Raw genomic sequence first — 21,154 nt, 5'->3', positions numbered from 1 at the left:
TGAGGTCTCATCAGTGAGTAGGTAGACCTGGAAAATATCAAAGCTTAGTGAAAAGAACTTACATACCTTCACTATATGAATGCCATAAAGGTGTGCTTATATTTTGTAATTAAAATGAAAAGCCAAATGGCTAGTTTTCTGGCAATTTAATAGATATTAAAGGGATAAAAATCCTATGTTGTTATATAGCCAGTAAGCGAAACTCAAGATCGAGAACTACGATCTATGAGTTTCAATGCTGAAAAACTATAAGCACACCTTTATGGCATTCGTATAGTGAAGGTATGTAAGTTCTTTTCACTAAATGCAAGCAGAACAGCACCTTGCATACACAGATGCTGACAAAGCCGAAGCCATAGCAAGAAACATAGAGAAACAATGCAGTCCTGCATATGATAACCTAAACATCAGCCACGTATACAAGATCCATCGTAAAGTCAGGTTCACAGTAAATCGTCCCGATGTCAATCCAAGTCCTATAATGCCTACCTCACCTACCGAAATAACCGGCATCATCAACCATCTCAAGATCAAAAAAAGCCCCAGGTCCTCACGGCATCACTAACCAAGTCATCAAGGCACTACCACGCAAAGCCATAGCACATCTGGCAAACAACATAAACTCCATCCTCAAATGGCAGCACTTCCCCCAGTCATGGAAAATAGCTGACATCATCCCAATTCACAAACCAGGCAAAGACCCACACCTACCTGAAAATTATCGTCCCATCAGCCTGCTATCCAATTTAGGGAAAATAGCTGAGAAAATCATCCTCATCAGACTCCAAGATCATGTCAACCAATTAAATATCATTCCAGAAGAACAATTCGGCTTCCATCAAAATCACAGCACCACCCATCAAATCCATAGACTGGTAGAATACATCACCAGAGGATTCAATTGGAATCAACACTGGAGCTGTCTTCCTAGACATCTCAAAGGCCTTCGATAAGATCTGGCACCAAGGCCTCCTCTACAAACTTATCATCGCCAACCTTCCACTAAACATGATACACCTGATCAAATCATACCTCTCCAACAGGAGGATGCAAGTCAAAATCAATGAAACAGTCTCAACCCAACGGAAAATCCTCGCTGGAGTTCCTCAAGGATCACTGCTAGCCCCGATTCTGTTCAACATCTATATGGCAGACATCCCTCAAAATCCTCTCACATCCACCATCGCCCTTTATGCTGATGACATGGCTATTCTGGCCAGATCTCGTCAACCACTTCTCATCACCAAAAAACTACAAGACGCCATCCTGAATCTAGAAAAATGGTTTAAAGACTGGCGACTACAATTAAACCCCCAGAAAAGTACAACGATACTCTTCACAAGAAGACGAGCATCCCCCAAAGGAGACATCACCTTGTTCAACTCTAAAATTCCCTGGAAAACTGAAACAAAATACCTAGGAATACTTCTCGATAAGCAATTATGCTTCAACAGCCACATCAAGAGCATATGCACCAAAGCTTCAAAAGTTATCGCCTAGCTATACCCCTTGATCAACAGACACAGCAAACTAAACTCAACAAATAAAATACTACTGTACAAGACAGTGATCCGTCCCACAGTCATATACGCCTCCCCAGCCTGGAGCCATACCTCCAAGACAAACATCCTCAAGCTACAAAGACTACAGAACAAATGCCTGCGAATGATTCTGGACGCCCCATGGTTCATCAGGAATGCCCAGATCCACCGGGACATAAATATCCCCTACATCTCTCCATTACTACGCTCCCTAGCAGAAAAATTCTTTACGAAGACATCTACCCATCCAAACCAACTGATACAACAAGCCGGAAACTATGATGGTAATGACTACTGGAAACATAAAAGACCGAAAGCCATCCTAACACCCAACGACGAATAGCCACTTCTGCCCACTCAGGGCGAGCTAAAATAGCTCACAAATCTCTCCCATCACTGCTCCCGAAACAGATAACAGGGAATATGAAAAGCATCAAGCTTCACCCTCTGCACCATATGTCCTGCGTCCTGCGTCCTTTGATATTTTCTAGGTCTACCTACTCACTGATGAGACCTCAAAAAAGGTTGAAACCGGTCTGAGTAGTGACCTCTCCTCATAATGTAATGACAGTATTACATCTCCTAGGTGCTGTGTTTTACATTATGAGAGAATATCAAGAATAGTGAGGGATCTTGCTCCACCTTTGCTTCGAATTGCCTTCGCCGATAGTTTTTCGGCGTTGAAACTCATAGATCGTAGTTCTCGATCTTGAGTTTCACTTACTGGCTATATAACAACATAGGATTTTTATCCCTTTAATATCTATTAAATTGCCAGAAAACTAGCCATTTGGCTTTTCATTTTAATTACAAGGTATAATTATTATTATTATATTATTACGGGCAACTCCAAGGAGTCCATAGATTCATCGAGGGAGGCCCTAACATCATGTCAAGAACAACTATTCGACATTCTCACAGTATCTATCATACCTCGCCTTGAACTCATCCACAGTCATGGCACCCACAACAGACTCTGGCAGCTTATTCTACTCATTCACCACTCTCCAAGTAAAAAACCTAGCTCTAACATCCTTGCTAACCACACTCTTGCCCAGCTTCCATGTATTGCTCCCTAGTCCTCCCACCACCAGTCCTATTCTCAAAAATATCTTCTGAATTAATCTTATAAAACCCTTCAGTAATTTGAAGTCTCAATCATATCACGCCTTTTCCACCTATCAACCAATTTCTGCAACCCACAAATCTTCGACCTGTTCTCATAAGGTTCATTCCATAGACTTGCTATCATCTTGGTCACTCGCCTCTGGATTCTCTCAACCTCCTCCCCATTAAGAAGAAACCTAGGTGACCAGATCTGGGCACAGTAATCAAGATGGGTCTTATCAAGGCTCGATACAGAAGAACAATAACTTGCTTATCTCTGTTCGTCAAAGTATTCTTCAGCATCCAAGTGATTTGATGAGCTGATTTAGCCACTTTTGCGATGTGCCCCTAAACTTCAACTCCCTATCCACCAACACTCCACCAATGGTTCCACCAATGTAATATACTGCTTCTAATCTTTTCACCCCAAGATTAGCAGCAGTATCTAAACCTTACTCTTTGCCACATTAAATTGACATCTATTCTCCTTAGCCCAGTCCTCCAAACTATCTAAATCATCTAGCAAATTGTAATATATGTAATATTGTAATATTTGCAAATTGCAAATAATAACCTACTTATCTCTGCTTTTCAGGGTATTCTTCATAACCAATGAAATGAAATCCAATGAAATGCTTTAGCCACTTTTGCAATATGTCCTCTAAACTTTAATTCCCTATCCACTAGCATTGCTCAATCCCTGGCTTCATTCATTTCTTAGAGTACAGTTCCATCAATATCGTACACATCTTTTCATCCCAAAATGCATAACCTTATAGACACTTATAAGATATTATTATTATCATTATTATTATTATTATTATTATTATCCTAAGACCTCATGATATGAAAGATTCTTCTAGGATGTACCTTTGTCATACACACAGCTCATCATACCTTGCCTTCAATAAATTCAAATTCTCTGCAGGTACCACATTCTCAGGCAAGGCAATCCAATCATTCACAACTCTGCATTAAAAAAACAAACTTCTCACTCCCTTGTTCATACCCTCCTTATAGCTTCCAGGGATGAATGACCTCTTATTCTTCCCTGATCTCCCACCATTTTATGAAAAACCTCTTTAACATTGATCCTATAACAACCCCATACCAACCTCTATGTCTCATACAATTATCCCTTTTCCTCCTATCCACTAGACTCTGTAATTTGTGTCTTCCCAACCTTTTCTCATATTGAACATTTCAAAAATCAGAAACTACCTTAGTCAATCACCTCTAGACTCTTTCCAACATCTCTTCTTCCTTTCAAAAACCAGGTGATTAAATCTGTGCACTGCAGTACATATGTGGCCCAATGAAGTCCTTATGCAATGAAACAAGATATCCTTACTTCAATAAATCTGTATCCTCTGCATCATTCCCAGAATTCATTGTGTTGTCCTCACAATTTTGGCAATTGGCCTCTAAATTTTAGATCCTTATCTGCCATCAACCCAAGATTTCTTATTTCCTCCACCTCCAACAATATATCCCCACCAAGTGTAAATTCTACAACCCATCTTTGTTTCCCAAATTTTAAAACCCTACATTTTGCAATATTGGACTTGCATCCCCACTCCTGTGACATTCACAGTCTATTCAAGTCTTCTTGTAAGGTCAGAACATTGTATTGGAGATTGGACATAGTACTGTACTCTTCATCCCAACTTTGCATCATCTGCATTCAGGTTATTATTAACTTACAGGTTAAACAGCAATGGCCCTAAAACAGCCTCCTGAGGCATCACTATTGAATTTCCTCTTCCTGGATATTGTTGCCCCATATACAATTTGCTGATACTTATCAGATATCCAATCTCCAATACAATGTACTAGTCTAATATCCAACTCCTTCCCTCTAATTTGACTTCTCTAGTATCAACTTATATTATAAGGAATCTATCAAAAGCTTTTGCAAAGTCTAAGTATACTACTGTGTATCTGTCTCCATTGTCCAATGAAGCCATCATCTTATTCTAATAAATAAGTAGATTACTAAAACATGACCTCCCTTTAGTAAATAAATGCTGTACATCAAAGATAATACCACTGTTGTCAACCCAATTCTGGATCCTAGTTCTCACCAGCATCTCCATCACTTTAACCACAACAACTGGTACACTAATACACCTCTAAATCTAACTTGAAGCTTGAGTTCTGTCATCTCCCTTATGAAGCAGCACAATCGTGCCTTCCTTCCACTCCTTTGGAACTTGACCTACAAGACTCATATTAAACAAATATGTCAAGGCAGATGCCAACTTCTTGTTACATTCATTCAAAATACATAGTGATATATCATCAAGTCCCACAGTCGTATTAACATCAAGTTTTCTCAATTCTCCATGCGCCTCTTGCTCACTTACAGTCAGTCTCTCCTACTCATCATCCACTGCTCTCAAACTCTCCATGATGCCACATCCACAAGAATGAAAGACCTTTATGAACTTCTTATTAAATATTTCAACTATACCCTCTGCAGCAAATGTTCGTATACTATTTTTTCTAATCAATATCATCCTTTCATAATCATTCTTTTTTATGCTCGCTACATATAAAAATAACTTCAGAGCTCTTATGTTGTCGCTATAATGCCGTTTTCCTCTGTATCACATGTTTATCTTCATCATCCATTTTGCACCTACCTTATTTATCCTTCTGAATCTTAGAATACATTTAGACATTGCTTCTACTAAATGGTTCTTGAATATCACCCAAGCAGCATTTATCTCCTTTCCAGCCAACTTCTGATTCCATGCTACACCTGCAAACTGTCTCCTGTGCTTCTCTCATAATTACCAGCTTTGTAGTTCCACATATATATGCTCTTCCTCACAGATGTCCTCACCCTGCTAGCACCCACCCAAGTAATCACTGTATTGTCACTCTCACCAACTGAAGGGATTTGACACCTCATTTATAATAGCATCCTCTAATGAGACAATCGAATCCAAGACCCTCAATCCTCGTATGCCCTCTGTTGTATAATGCCTGAGGTAGTTGTTCCTCAAAAACTCAAGAAACTTATTTTCTTTACTTCCAGTTGCTTTCTCATCATCCCAATCTATATCACCCATAATGATCACCCTTTTCTTATTTGCTTGGCTAAGTTGATTGTACATTTCATGGTCACTACATCCATATTACCAGGTCTATGACAACATCTGAAGTATTTCATTCTATTCACCTCTGTCTCACACCATACTGCCTCATAACCACTGCCACTATTTCCCTCTTGCATCTCTACCTTATGAATATTATTATGGCCAACTGAAGAGTATACTGAGTTCATTGGAATGGGATCGGTTGCTGGATGGAAAGAATATTGACAGCACATGGGAAGCATTTAAACAATACTTAAATGATGCAATATCAGAATGTGTTCTGAGAGTTCAAAGAATAAATAGAGTAGGACAGCGCTTCCCAAACTGTGGGCCACGGCCCCCTTGGGGGGCATAGGTTTTGTTGAGGGGGGCCGTGAAATAATGAAAACAAATTTAAAATGTTTTAAGACTAAGTAGATTTTTTTTATTTTAAAAGAAACGTATTTAACTTTTATTATTTATTATTTCTTTTTTGTTATTTTTTATATTTTAATAGAAAAATTCACACATTGGTGTTGGTTCACAAACTTTGCTTCCTGCATATTTTAGCGCTTAATGAATATTAGTAAATATTGCTTATTCATATGTTTCATTTCAAAGCAGTGGTTAATTGTATTTACTTCGAATGCTCTCCAGGGAAGCTCCAAATCTTCCTGTCCCTTTCATCACGCATTCATAATCAGGGACTGTTCATATTGACTTTATATACATATCAAAACTCGTTTTATATTATCACTGTCATCCAAGCTAGTTTTCTGTTACCAATAAAAGTTTCGTATATACTTCACACATGAAGAAAAGCTTAAACAAGTTCATGTGGGGAAATAGTAAATCGCTTGCAGTGGTAAACAACACCCCTCCCTAACAGCCACTATACTGCAGAGGCAATAAAAACAAGTACTTTTATTATTATTATTATTATTATTATTATTATTACTACGGGCTACTCCAGGAGTCCTTAGACTCATCGAGGGAGGCCCTAAACATCATGTTCACACAGCTGTTCAACATTCTCACAGTATCTATCATACCTTGCCTTGAACTCGCTCACTGTCATAGCACCCACAACAGACTCTGGCAGCTTATTCCACTCATTTACCACTATAAAAGTAAAGAACCCAGCTCTAACACCCCTGCTAACCACGCTCTTGCCCAGCTTCCATGGGTGTCCCCTAGTTCTCCCACCACCAGTCCTGATCTCAAAAATATCATCTGAATTAATCCTATAGAATCCTTTTAGCAATTTGAATGTCTCAATCATATCTCCCCTTTTCCGCCTATCAACTAGTTTCTGCAACCCACAAATCTTCAACCTGTTCTCATATGGTTCATTCCATAGACCTGCTATCATCTTAGTCACTCGCCTCTGGATCCTCTCAACCTCCTCCCCATCAAGAAGGAACCGAGGTGACCAAATCTGGGCACAGTAGTCTTATCAGGGCTCGGTACAGAGGTACAATAACTTGTTTTTCTCTGCTCGTCAAGGTATTTTTCAACAACCAAGTGAGTTGATGAGCTGATTTAGCTATTTTCGCAATGTGCCCCCTAAACTTCATCTCCCTATCCACCAACACTCCCAAGTCCCTGGCCTCATCAATCTCTTGGAGTACAGTTCCACCAATGTGGTATACTGCTGCTAATCTTTTCACTCCGAAATGCATAACCTTACATTTTGTCACATTAAATTGACATCCATTCTCCTTAGTCCAGAACTCCAATCTATCTAAGTCATCTTGCAAGACTTTGACATCTTCTGCATTCACTATCGCCCTACCCAACTTTGCATCATCAGCGAACAAATGAACTGTCCCACTTAGACCCTTCCCTATATCGTTAATGAACAGATTAAACAGCAGTGGTCCAAGAACAGAACCCTGTGGCACACCACTAGTCACAGGCCGTTTTTTGGACTCTACTCCTGAATAAACTACTCTTTGATATCTCTCCATCAACCACCCAGCTATCCATCTCACCAACCCTATATCCATTCCCATATGTTGTAGTTTACGGATTAGAATTCCATGTGGTATCCTGTCAAACGCCTTTGCCAGGTCCAGCAGTATCACTGTAAACCCATTTCCCTTATCCAGTTCAGCCGTCACCTTGTTATAAAACTTGAGCAAGTTACTGAGGCATGATCTACCCTTCACAAAGCCATGCTGTCCTCTGTACAGTATCTCATTTTCATCAATCCATTCCTGTATTTTTCCCTTGACTACTTTCTTTCAGACCTTGACAACGACTCCTGATATGCTGATCGGTTGGTAATTTGCAACCATAGTCTTGGATCCTCCTTTATGCAGTGAAACTATTTTCCCCTCTTTCCACGCCTTCGGGACTAAGCCAGACCCGAGACTCAGATTAAACAACATGGTCAAGGGCACTGATAATTCATTAGCCGCTTCATGCAAGACCCGTGCCGGTATACCATCCAATCCCACAGATGTATTCAAATTAAGGTTCTGTAATAGACTATTCACCTCCACTTCATTCATCACAATTCCCATATAAACTAATGGTTCCTTCATTTTTTCAACGTCACCACCTGGATGATATACTTTTGCAAAGTGCGCACTCAGTAACTCCACTATATCGACTGGTTCAGTGAACTCTTTACCATCGTCATTCCTTAAAATCATTTTGCCATGTACAGTTTTTTTCTTGTTTGCAGCATATTGAAAGAACTGTTTGGGATTCTCTTTTGCTTGCATAGCTAGTTTCCTTTCATAATCGGCTTTTGCTGTTTTTACCACACTCGTTACATTTCTGGCCTGCACTTTATACCGTTCGTGTGCCTGCAGGTCACCCCTTTCTTTAAATTCCCTCCATAGTTGTTTCTTTTTTTGCAGCTCAAGCTTAATGGTGTTATTCATCCATTTAACCCCTCCTTGTTTCACTATTCGGACCTTAGGTATACAATCAGCCATGTAAATGCTCTTTGATCACTTCCCATGCTCTATCGACGTCCAGCCCTTGCAGTTGTACATGCCATGGTACTGATCCAAGCAATCTCCTAAGCTTGTCATACTTGCCAGCACGGTAATTCCACATATACCCTGTCTTAATCACAAATTTCACACCTTTAGCCACCTCCCAGGTCAAGACCTTATGATCACTCTCACCAATAGGTGGCAACATGGTCATATTCATTACAGTCAAATTCTTAGATACTATTACCAGGTCAAGCACTCTCACACCCTTAGTATTTTCAATTACATGCTGTTTCAGATAGTTATCCCTTAATAATTGAATAAAATCCATTTCCTTCCTCACATGTGTCCTCTCCTCCTTCCAATCAATGTTACCATAGTTGAAATCCCCCATAATAATTACCCTCCTTCCACTCATTTCATCAATTTGTTTATGCATACCATCTCCACCATCTATTCCATCACCTGGTCTATAGCAGCACCCAACTGTATATTTTATTCTGCCAGTGTCAATCTCACACCAAATAGCCTCAAATGAGCTCCTTTCACTATCCTGCAATACTTCAAATCTCCTTGGCTGCAGTTCATCAGCTCTCATCAATAACACCCCTCCCCCAATTTTATTCTCTCTGTCCCTCCTAAACATACTATAACCTACACATTCTATCCCACTAACTATATCATCTTCCGTCAGCCATGTTTCACTAATGCCAATAACCTGTGGCCAGGAAGAGCCAATCAAGGCCAAAAATTCTTCCTTCTTGTTCCTAATACTCCTGGCATTAGTATACATGAATTGCAGTGTTCCCTTTGTCCCATCCCTATCTTGATGCGTTATTCTAAATATCCCATTCCCATTTTTTGTCCTTATTGCTGGCTCAGGTACATTATATACATTTTTACACTCAACTGTCTCACTGATGTCTGGATATCCACTTCCCCCCCTCCTTGGTAGTTCTAGTTTCCCTGGTTCTGCACATCCATTTTCACTTCATTCAGCAACACTTTTTCCAGTCTCTGCACACCAAGTCCATTCAAATGCAGGCCATCCATCTTGTATAAGTCCTTTCGCCCATCAAACTCATTCCATACGTCCACGAATTCCACACCACACCGTCCGCATAACCTGCGCATAATGTCATTTGCGATTATGGCCCTCCATCTAAACTCCTCTCTGTCATACCGCGGTAACAGACTCACCATTCTAACTCTGTCACTCTTTTCTTTCACTACCTTTAACAATACTTTCAAGTCCTCTCTCATAAAAAATTTATCACCTTTCAATTCATTCGTACCCGCCACAATTGTTAATTCTTTCACCCTCTGTTTTTGCACTCTAATGCTCTCACTTACATCCTTAAATTTCGCACCCGGTAAGTACGATTTAGTTACACTCCCATCTATTACTCCTCTTAATAACGAGCCACCATACAACACTCTCTCCTTCATTTCGGAAACTCTCCCACGCTGTTTATTTACGTTAGCCGAATCACTCTGGAAAGAGTTTTGCAGGTGCTCTAATTGCCGCTGCGCATTTTGTATCACTGCGCGCAGCCTAGCGATCTCACTTCCTACAAATAATTCCTCATTTTTTTTATCATTCAAACCATTTTCTCTTTCTGTATAATTGCTCTCAATCTTTCTTAGATCACCGCTCACATTGCCATCTTGTATACCGCAATTCCTTATCGAGCCACTATTTTCACTCGCATTCTGGCTTTCTTCAACCATAACTGTCTCACAACCTGACACATACTTCGACTTCTCACTTTGCATACACTTTCTACACGTTCTCTCGCCACTATCACTTTCAATCCAATTATGCCAGTGAATAAGGTATGAGCAGTCTGTGTAATATATTTCTCAACAACTAGTGCAATTAGAGACAACCGGGATAAAAACACACTAATTAATGAATCATCACATATCCCCTCATATAGAAACTATGCTATATAGACTGAAACAAAACTATATGTTGCATGGGCAAACACAGTATCTAACTAAAAACTATTGTTATTAATTAGATGTGTGTGAGTTCGATTTCCCAAGGCAGCAATAAAATTCAACCGAACGTGTTAAAATTCGTAAAAGTGTTAAACTAAGTAATATATATATATATATATATATATATATATAATGCATGTTATGGCAGTTTCACATATGGAATTCGGTTGAAGAGAGTTAGCATTTCAACTCAATTGTCAGCTATTCTGTTATCTTTTAGTTGCGCGATCTTTTGTTAATACCGCACCAATCATATGCACGTTTTAATAACTTGCCTTTGCTGTCTGTTTCGCGTTAGGCTTAATTACCGTAAAGGGAGAAAAGTCACAAAAGAGAAAAATGTTCATGGTTTGGGGATTCTCTTATTCAGGTAATATTCACTAATTTCATGTTATCAGTCTGTAGTGTGCCATATTATTTGATCTATTCTACATTAAAAACTTTAACCCTGAGATGGATAAGTGGCTGATAAAAAATAAAAAAATAAAAAAAATCCTGCGAACAATCAGAAGAAGCAGAAACAGACTAATAAAAAGGACAGTATTTCATATTTTACCAGAAAGCCGGCATCGTCTTCGGAACCAAACGGTAAGAGGCAAAAAATGTAATATATGCATTTGATTTTTGCAATATTCGCTGTGTATGTTTTGTATTGAATATAAATACAATAAATATTATAATAATATATCTCTCTATTACGATTTTTTTTCGAGGGGGGCATTGAAATATTTTAATTTTTGCAAAGGGGGCCCTGACATCCAGAAGTTTGGGAAGCACTGGAGTAGGAGTCTAATGGATGTGTAATCTTATTAAGCAAGAGATTTGTAAGAAAAGGATGATGTGGAAGGAATACCGTTTGCATAAGGATGAGTCCATTATGAACGTTATAAGCAGCAGGCTAGAATAGTCACAACTGTTGTATGGAAAGCAAAGTGTGATTATGAAAAGAAACTGGCTCTGTGTGCTAAAGACAACCCACAAGAATTCCATCGATATGCTGCAAGTAAAAGAAAGAATAAATATGAAAGCTCTTCTAAATCCAGATGGCATGAGGGTTACAGATGCAGAAAAGGTTGTTCGGTTAATGAGTGCCCATTTCATTAAAAGCTATAAACCTGGTGAATGCAACATTGAGCTCACTGTTACCTCTTCACTAGATGAAGAAACACAGATGTGTGAGGCCAATGTATTAGAGCTGTTGCACAAACTGAATAAGAATTCATCAATAGGGACTGATGGAATATCAGCACATGTACTAAAATAGTGTTCAGCTGAACTGGCCATTCCTTTGACCAGGATGTTTAATATGAGTCTCAGAACAAGGAAGATTCTGCAGGAATGGAAGGAATGTATGGTAATTCCATTGCACAAGGGTGGTACAAAGACCGATGTGTCCAACTATTGACCAATTAGTATCTCAGGAGTGGTGGTGAAGATTTTGGAAAAATTGGTTAGGGCCCGCATTCAGAAATGGGTTGACAGTGAATATCTACTTTGCAATGAACAACATGGGTTTACTAATGGAAGGTCGTGTTTTAGCAACTTGCTCACATTCTATAACAATGTTACCATTGAACTAAACAAAGGGAATGGATACATCATGATACTTTTGGATTTTGCTAAGGCTTTTGACAGAATACAGCATGGCAGACTGCTGCATAAATTGGAGAAAACGGGTTTGGGTTATACAATATTAGGGAAACTGTGGTGGAACCACATTATAGGACCTCCGCGGGTTTCCATAAGCCAGACTTAGTGATTAAAAGAGATGGTGACATTTGGGTAGTTGATGCCCAGGTGGTGGGAACAGGGTGCCCACTAGCCTATAGCCATAATAATAAAGTAAATTATTATAAAAATAACCAAGTGCATGGGGCAACTCCTAGGTTTACCAGCGCCACTATCTCTTTACATGCCGTATGGAGTGCAGATAGTTATAAGGACTTAAAACAGCTGGGGCTTACGCTGAAGGATATAAAAGTTCTTTCCTTGAGGCCCCTACAGGGCACACTGGTGGCATGGCATTGCCACCAGAGAATGACTACAACGATAACTAGAACAGGCATAGGGTAAAACACTTGTAAAGGCCTATATCAAGTCTGGACATGATGTAAGGGTAGTACTACCCATAACCAGTACAAAGATTAATATAAAAAAAAATTTTTCTTTTAATAAAAATAAATAAAAATAAAAATAACAAGTGGTGTACCACAAGGATCAGTGCTTGGTCCACTGTTATTCAATCTGTACATTAATGATATTGGGAAGGATTTGACAAGTGACATACAGTTATTTGCTGATGATGCAAAGATAGATAGGGTAATCAAGAATGCTGCTGATATGCAGTCTTTGCAGATTGATTTGAATACGCTGGAATAGTGGGCATGGGAAAATGGGTGTCAGTTCAATGTCAGTAAATATAAAGTCATTCACTTTGGCATGATTAGATATCCAGTGTCATATTATATTGGTGGGATTAGGCTAGAAGAAACTGATGAGGCTAGGGATCTTGGAGTGTTAATAGATAGGAAGTTGAAGTTTAGGGGCCATGTGGCAAAAATCACAAATACAACTCAAAAGATAATTGCAATACTGAAACGAACATTCACATGTAAAGATAAGAATGTTATTTTGCCTCTTTACAAGGCCTTGATAAGACTTCACTTGGACTATTGTGTTCAGGTCTGGTCTCCTGGTTTCCGATGTGATTCTGATATACTGAAGAGAGAGTACAAAGGAAAGTGTTAAAAATGATATCAGGATTGTGGAATGCTGACTATGATATGAAGACAGATTGAGAATTTGCAGACTGCAGACACTAGCAAACAGGAGAAAGAGGGATGATAAGATTGAGACTTACAAACTTCTGAAAGGGTCATACTGGATTTCAATTGATGGAATTTTTCAATTTATGGAGGGTGGGGAAAGGATGAGAGGGCATCCTTGGAAGCTGAGAATGAAGGCTGCCAAGAAGTGTGTGAGGGCTAGATTTTTCTCTCAGAGGGTGGTGTCTGATTGGAATGGATTGCCATTGGATGTTGTGAGGGAAGCAGTGTGAATGAATTCAAGAATAAGTATGATAGCTGGTGTGTGTGTGTGTGGTATGTGGCCTCACTCAATGAGTTTCTGACTCCCTGAAGGTCTCTCTTAATAATAATAATAATAATTATTATTATTATTATTATTATGTGACACCAACAGGAAGTCAAAGGACTCATCGCAGGAGGACACTCTACTCTGTCTCACTAATACAAATATAACTCTTTATCTATCATCAATAGCACTTCCTCTCCATTATCTCATCTCATCTTCCTTTTACCCTCTTTTACCCTGCGGTGTTGAGAGTTTATGACTCATCGGACCTCAAACCGTTCACAGGATAAGGTGGTCAGCCCTACATCCCAGTGTATGCTATGTCTGTAGTGTTGAGTTCTCAAGGCTGGTTTGCCTGCTTTACGGGATGAAAAATTACAGGATAAACTGGGGGGAAAACCCTACTGTCCATGCCCAAGACTGGCTAACTTGGCTATGGCTGAGGAAAATTCTTCAGCTCCTCATGTCTCCGACAGGAATCAAACCTAGTACACTCCTTCCCCAGGCATATGGTTACGAAGCACACAGCACTAGGTTAACTAGGTGGACCCTCTCCATTATTACCCTTTCTATCTTAACAAAACGCATCATATCCTTCCATCTCTATTCCTGTCAGGATGCCCTCCTGATCCAACCACAACCAACTATATTAAACAGTTTTATAAAATTGATGCAAAGATCATTTTTCAATACATGACAAATAGTCAGAGAACTAGGGCTCATCTGTGGAAGTGTTGTGGAAGAGTGTGTAGACATCATTTTTTGTCTGGAGAGTAGTAAACGAATCTAATTGCCAGAATCGTTTGTGAATGCCCCGAGATTGAATGAGTTTAATGGGAGGTATGATAAGTTTTGCATGTGACATTCATGTGGTCTTCCATGATGACTCTTCAGACTCCATGGAGATAATATAATAATAACAATAATCCTTTTTATCACTTTGATGGTACTGGATTGCAGGAAATTGATTAAGCTAGTGATGGTGGACAGTGAATTTCAAAGAGAAGTTAGCAAAAGTTGACAAAATAGCCCAAAGAATTATTATGGATTGACTACCATATTCAATATTTTTGCTTGAGAGACTATTTTCCACATGTAGTCATTCTAACACTCACTTGTTTGATGGGTGCCCCCACACAAACTCACCTGTTTACACCCCGATTGCTGAAGTTTTCCTGAGTTTATGCTTCAGCATGATTGATGATCAAAGCTCTCTCTCTCTCTCTAGACACCTAACACCAAAACCATTTAGATGCAATCCATCAGCATTGCACAAATCCTTCTTTCTCTCAAACACAGACAACAGATCCAAAAATCCTACATCATTCTTTCTGCACAACCTATGTATAGACTCATTAGCTAGCAATGCCCTCCTTCCCAGTTTGTCTCTATCATAGCATGGCAGGAGACTTAGTCTCTTCTGGCAACTCCTTTACATCTTCCCTCATAGAATACTTCTTGTCTCTCAAATCATCTGTGCTAACCAAGACATTCAATTCCTTTGACTTACCTTTTTGCATCCAGATTACATGACTAATATCGTGAATTTATGCTCCTGGGAAACACAATTTTGTTTCACTTTCATTAAGTTTCATTTTTGTTTGCTCAGTCTTTATTACTACTTCAGAATGCCTTTTTCTTTCTCTTCTAAGCCCTGCTAAGTTCTTGCTGCTTCTGCAATTTTTCAATTTCATGCTTTGTCTTATGAAGGATAACATTCAAGGGCACTATTCTTTATTTATGTCAGTTTCGTTCTCCTCTATTTTATCAGCTGCACATCCAACATTAATAACATCATTTTCCATCCTACCAACAGTATTGTCCACTCTAATATTTGCTAGTTCTCGTCACCCAATAAGCACTCACTTTTAAAACATTTAATACACACTCTCTTTCCAGTTTCCATTTCCTTCCACATGTGCTTTAATTTTCTTGATGAATACATTTTACACACACACTGCACTACAGAAAATGCTGCAATTGAAATCACTCGACAACGTGGTCATTGTCGCCATTGTTCTACCATGAATTGGTACCATGCCAAGAAATTGTATTAAACAATTGCACACCCATTTAAAATAAAAGCTATAGTAAGTTAACCTAATATTATTAACTAAAATACAAAAAAAAAGTTATTTATCTTTCAGGAGCACTAAATCAAGTCTACACACACATTACACCACCTAATGGCCCAAATAATCATAATAATGATAATGCTGACTTCTGAAATTAGCAGTTTAAATGCCAGATTATCAAATATATTTTTTATGTCAACTTTTTATTTATTTGTTATTTATTTTATTCATTGTTTTAATGTAGAAAATGACTGCAAAGGAAGGCTATCAATGGTTTCTACCACTCTGGTTTCCTGAGAATTGGTATGACACAGATTATTATAATTCTAATCAAAATGAAACTGTAAATTGTACAACAGATGTAATGATTGATGCTGTAGAGGGATATATCAGTTTGGCAACCAAGTTTTATGCTAAGGATGACATTATTATGCAGGAAAATGTATCTGTTAAGGAATGGAAAGAAAAATTTAAAAATGAGGCTTTGAAACAGGTAATGAATTTTTCCATATTTTATTTTTTTATTATTTTAGTTACATCTAAGATTAGTATTAACAGTTAGTGTAATTAACTATATAAATAGTATGATTTAAAAATGACTAGTTATGTTAAGTTTAACCACACACACACACACACATGCAAATATAGTAATTAGTTATTCTGATAATAATTAATGCTCATCTTTTAACCATAAGAGCATGACATTATCAAAGCAAAACACATAACACCATAAACATAAAACATAAAAATGGCTGTCCTGTAACATTATAGGGCAGCCAAATTGTATAACATATTAAGATGTGTAGAAAGACTTAGTTGTTAATATTACTCTCACACATGAGAATACACAAAACCTATGGTAAATTAGTGCCAAGAAATGTAATATGTTGATATTACTTTTTGAAGAACTACAGGTTGTATTTTTTTAGAGAATATTTCATGGTGAAAGGCTGTTGCTCATACAGAGGTGGCAGAGTTTTTCCTCCTGGAAACTTGGGTGTTTTATCTGGTAAATAAATTGAAATAGATGGGATTGGATAACAGACTTCTGAATTGGATCAGTGATTGGCTGTCAGATAGGTATCAGAAAGTTGTATATGGGGATGCAATATTCCGAAATAGGAAGGTCACTAGTGGTGTACTGCAGGGGTCAGGTTTGGGACCACTATTGTTCAATTTGAATATTAATGATATTTGGATGAGTCTCTGTAGCTTAGTCAGTATAGACAAAGCCCTTTGATCGGAAAGACCTGGTTTTGATTCCCATCAATGATGTGGGGAAACCTTTATCTGGTCTCTTTCAATGAAAGGTGAGTTAGCTGGTCTCATACAGAGGTAGAGTTTTTTTTCACCTAGAAGTTCAGGTTTTTTGTCCCCCAGAACAGGCAAACCGGCCCCTTGAACACAAGTATTACAGTATCATAAATACTTACGGCAAGGAAGGCAACGGGAAACCACCTTGCATCATTATTTCCCTAGTAATCAGCTGCAACTCTCTCAAAAAGAGAGGAAGCCACAGGATTAAAATTAGGATATTAGGATGGGTTTGACTGATGATATACAGCTGCCTGAAGATGATGCAAAATTGAAAACAATGCAAAGTCAAGCAGATGTCATACCCTTAGAGGAGGATTTGAAAGATTGCATGAATGGGCATATAAGTGGCACTGTCAGTTCAATGTTGCAAAGTGTAAAGTTTGAGATTTGATAAGCAACTATTGGATGCGAAGTATACACTTGGTGGAGGAAACTTTAAAGGAAGTAGAGGAGACGAGAGATCTAGGAGTGTTGGTGGACAAGGATCTGAAATTCAAGGGCCACATCGTACAAGTTGTGAAGACTTCACATTGGATAATGGCAATGATGTGGAGGACCCTGACATGCAGAAATAGAGAGGTTATGATGCCATTGTAAGGCCTTGATCAAGCTTCATATGGATTATTCTGCACAGATTTGGTCACTGGGTTTTCATAGTGATGAGGATATGTTGGCAAAGGTGGTCAGTGGTCAGTGGTACATTCTCCCAATCTGTCCTTACACAGAGGTGTAAGGACAGATTGGGAGAATGTAAGTTACAAAGCCTCATGAATAGGAGGAAGGGGGGGGATATGATTGAGATATATAAGCTAGTCAGGGGTTGTTATCAGGTTGACATGGAAGAGATTTTTGATAGAATGGGAGAGGGGGGGAATAGAACAAGATGCCATTGCTGGAACTGTATAAGGAGGGTGTGAGCAGAGGAGTGAGGAGAAGGTTCTTTGCATGGAGAGTGGTTGGTTAGTGGAAGGCATTTCCTGGGTGTTGCAAATGTAGACACATTGAATCAGCTTAAAGCACAGTTGGATGAACATTGTGCACAATAGTGTGTACATCCCACAATGAGTCTCTGACTCCATAGAGATCAGATGTTAATAATAATAATAATAAAAACAACAGGCAAACTGGCCATTTTAACATATGCATTAACAGACACAATACACTGACCTCACAATCTCAATTGCTTCAGCTATAAATCCAAAAAATCAAAAACCAAACCAATTATCTCATTAGCACAGTTAATGGGATAGCAGATGGCAGTATTGTGAGATAACCTAAAGATCAAGTTTTATCTTTAGGTGATCTTACAATACTGCCATCTGGGTGAAAGAGAGGTGAGGGACAAGGGTTTCAGGCTTCAATCTATGATGCTGAAATTTTTGTAGAAAGTTTTACTGCTGGATTACAAAGCATATTATGAGGGATGGCTAAAAAAGTTCTGATAAACACGTAGAACAAAAATGATATTAAAGCAACTGATATAACCACAAGAAAGAACAAACATATCTTAAAATCCTTCAATCCCCATGTTTCATGATTCTTTTAGGATATACAAGAAGCCATGTCAGAGGTTTGAAAAAAAATTCAAAGACACAGAGGTGTGAGCCATCATCACATTTTTCATGCTGTAAGAAAAGTCTGCAGCTGAGATTCACCAAATTTTGTGTGAGACTTTTGGGTACTAATACCTTAGAACATCCAACAGTTGCCAGATGGGTGATCAAGTTTAAAACTCGACATCCTAAGACAAGAGATTCCCCCAGGTCAGGAAGACTTTCCTCAGCACCTGAAAATGTTGATACAGTGCATGCCATGATCCTTGATAATAGATGAATACCGGCCAAAAACATTGAAAAGACTCTGGAGATATCTAGAGAAAGAGTTGCTGTCATTATCCTCCAACATGTGAACATGCAGAACCTCTCAGCAAAGTGGGTCCATTGACTGTTATATGGTCTCTGGGACATAGTGATGAAGCCACATTTCATCAACAGTCACATATGAGCCAAAATATTTGCACTTGATTTCTCAAAATGGCCCCAAATCCCTTGACATTGCAGCATGCATTCTCTCTTTTGGTCAGCATTCAAACATCTGGGGACCCACTTTTGAAGTTCCAAACCCAAAAGTCACCAGGGAAAGTTCTTGCCATTGTCTTTTAGGATTTGGATGATGTGATCCTTACCAAGTACCTCAGAAAAGGTGAAACTATTACAGCAGCAATACAAACCTCTTTGCATGTTTGCTTAAACTTTGGTAAAGGATTAAAACAAGAGTATAATTTCTTAAGTATAATAAGATGGAGTTTTTGTCTCAGACTACTTACAATGTGCTATTTTTTCTCCCCTTGGAAAGCCTGGCATATATTGCCTCTTACTTTGATACTAGGCAAGAATTTTGAGTGGGGAATGAATACCCCCCCCACCATTCCAATGTGGATAATTTATGCTGCACAGTCACAACAAGTATTAACATTTGTAGAACAGAAATAGTAGTGTGGTCATGGAAAGGAGGAGAAAAAACTTGGAGGCGATTTATTTAGCTTTCAGTTGTAGTAGTTCCTCGACACTATTTTGAATAATGGTAGCAGTGGCAGCTACAATTGCAAATGGCGTATCACCAATTCCTCCCCCATTTAAGGACTCCATTTTGCGTGACATGATAAGGAATTTTGTGGCATGTGGGACTTGGGGAATGTATGCATCCTGGCGGTTGTATATGTGACAGGTGAGAGAAGGGGAATTATGTATATGCCCAAAATGCAGACAATGGGAAGAACTTGGTGAGTTAGAGATGACTATAACTGACCTCATTGAGACTATAAATAAACTCGTTGAGTCAGAGGTGGGAGATTCTCCACGTAGAGAGACGAGTGGTATGATAGAGGGCGAGAATAACGAGAGAAATATGAATGAAGAAACGAGAGTGAGAGTGTGGAAAGGTTGAAAGATTGTGAAGTTGTCAGAGATGGTCTCAATTGGGAGGATCAATGGCAAACAAGAGTTGCTGACTTGCAGAGAGAGATGAGCTGAAAGAGCAGGCAGAATTCTCGGGAGTGAGATGAGATTAGGTGAATGGAAGAGATGAATGCAAGGCAAATCAGAGTAGGAGTGAGAGAGAGTTATGGGAATGATAGAAGAGGAGAGAATAGGAACAATAGAAGAGAGGAAATGAGAGAGAGTTATGGGAATGATAGAAGAGGAGAGAATGAAATGCGAGGGAGCGCAGGAACCAGGGATAGAGTGATGTCAAGAAGGCAGGTAAGTAGGGGAACACAGAGAGAAAGTGTTAGAGAGAGAGAGTGAGGGATGCAGGTGAGCGATCAAGGAACAGGGTGATAAAAGGTGTGATGTATGGGGACTCAATGATCCATGGTGTGCAAAATAGGATGCATAAGGAATGTTTGCCTGGAGGAATGATAGAAAGAGTGGCCATGGCAATTAAGAGGGTGAAAGGGTGGATGAGACGATTGTGATAGTAGGAACGAATGAACTTGAGAGGCAATGTAAATCAGGTGGCGAGAGATATGAGATTCTTGCTTGAGGTTGTATGAAAGAAAACACAGAGAGGAAAGATAGTGTGCATGCTGCCTAGGTATGATAGTGACGAGCTGAGCAGAAGGACAGTAATATTGAATAGAATAATAGCTAGAATGTGTCAGAAGAGATATGTAGATGCTTGGAGAGCATTTGAGGACAGAAAGGAATTGTATGCAAGAGACCACTTGCATTTGAATGAGGAAGGACGTAGGCATCTGGAGAGATTGCTGTTTTCTGAATGACTCGGTGTGTCAATGCAGGGAAACTAGAATACTAGTAGTAGGGGTGGCCTCTTGTGGGAATGGGTGCTTCGGAGAAAGGGGGACAACATAAGGTAAATACTGAGCCTAGTACAGTCTAGAGGGGATAATGCTAGGTATAGAAACGGTAGCATTTTTATGCTTTATACTAATGCCAAGAGTATCTGGAATAAAGCAGAGGAAT

At 39.0% G+C, this 21,154-nt stretch overlaps 1 protein-coding gene across 1 annotated transcript in view; it reads left to right on the top strand.

The window, feature by feature from the left end:
- The window catches only part of LOC150097054 (uncharacterized), a 353,024-nt gene that overhangs the window by 234,030 nt on the left and 97,840 nt on the right, over positions 1-21,154 (top strand). The window contains exon 10 of the mRNA XM_090408116.1: positions 16,099-16,347. Coding sequence (XP_090264242.1) covers positions 16,099-16,347 — 249 coding nt within the window. The remainder of the gene's footprint in view (positions 1-16,098; positions 16,348-21,154) is intronic.

The sequence above is a fragment of the Typopeltis vanoorti genome, chromosome 18 (assembly GCF_054136105.1).
Source record: "Typopeltis vanoorti isolate ZY-2024b chromosome 18, IOZ_Tvanoo_1.0, whole genome shotgun sequence".
NCBI classification, from domain to species: domain Eukaryota; kingdom Metazoa; phylum Arthropoda; class Arachnida; order Uropygi; family Thelyphonidae; genus Typopeltis; species Typopeltis vanoorti.
This window is presented reverse-complemented; position numbering and strand designations above follow the sequence as displayed.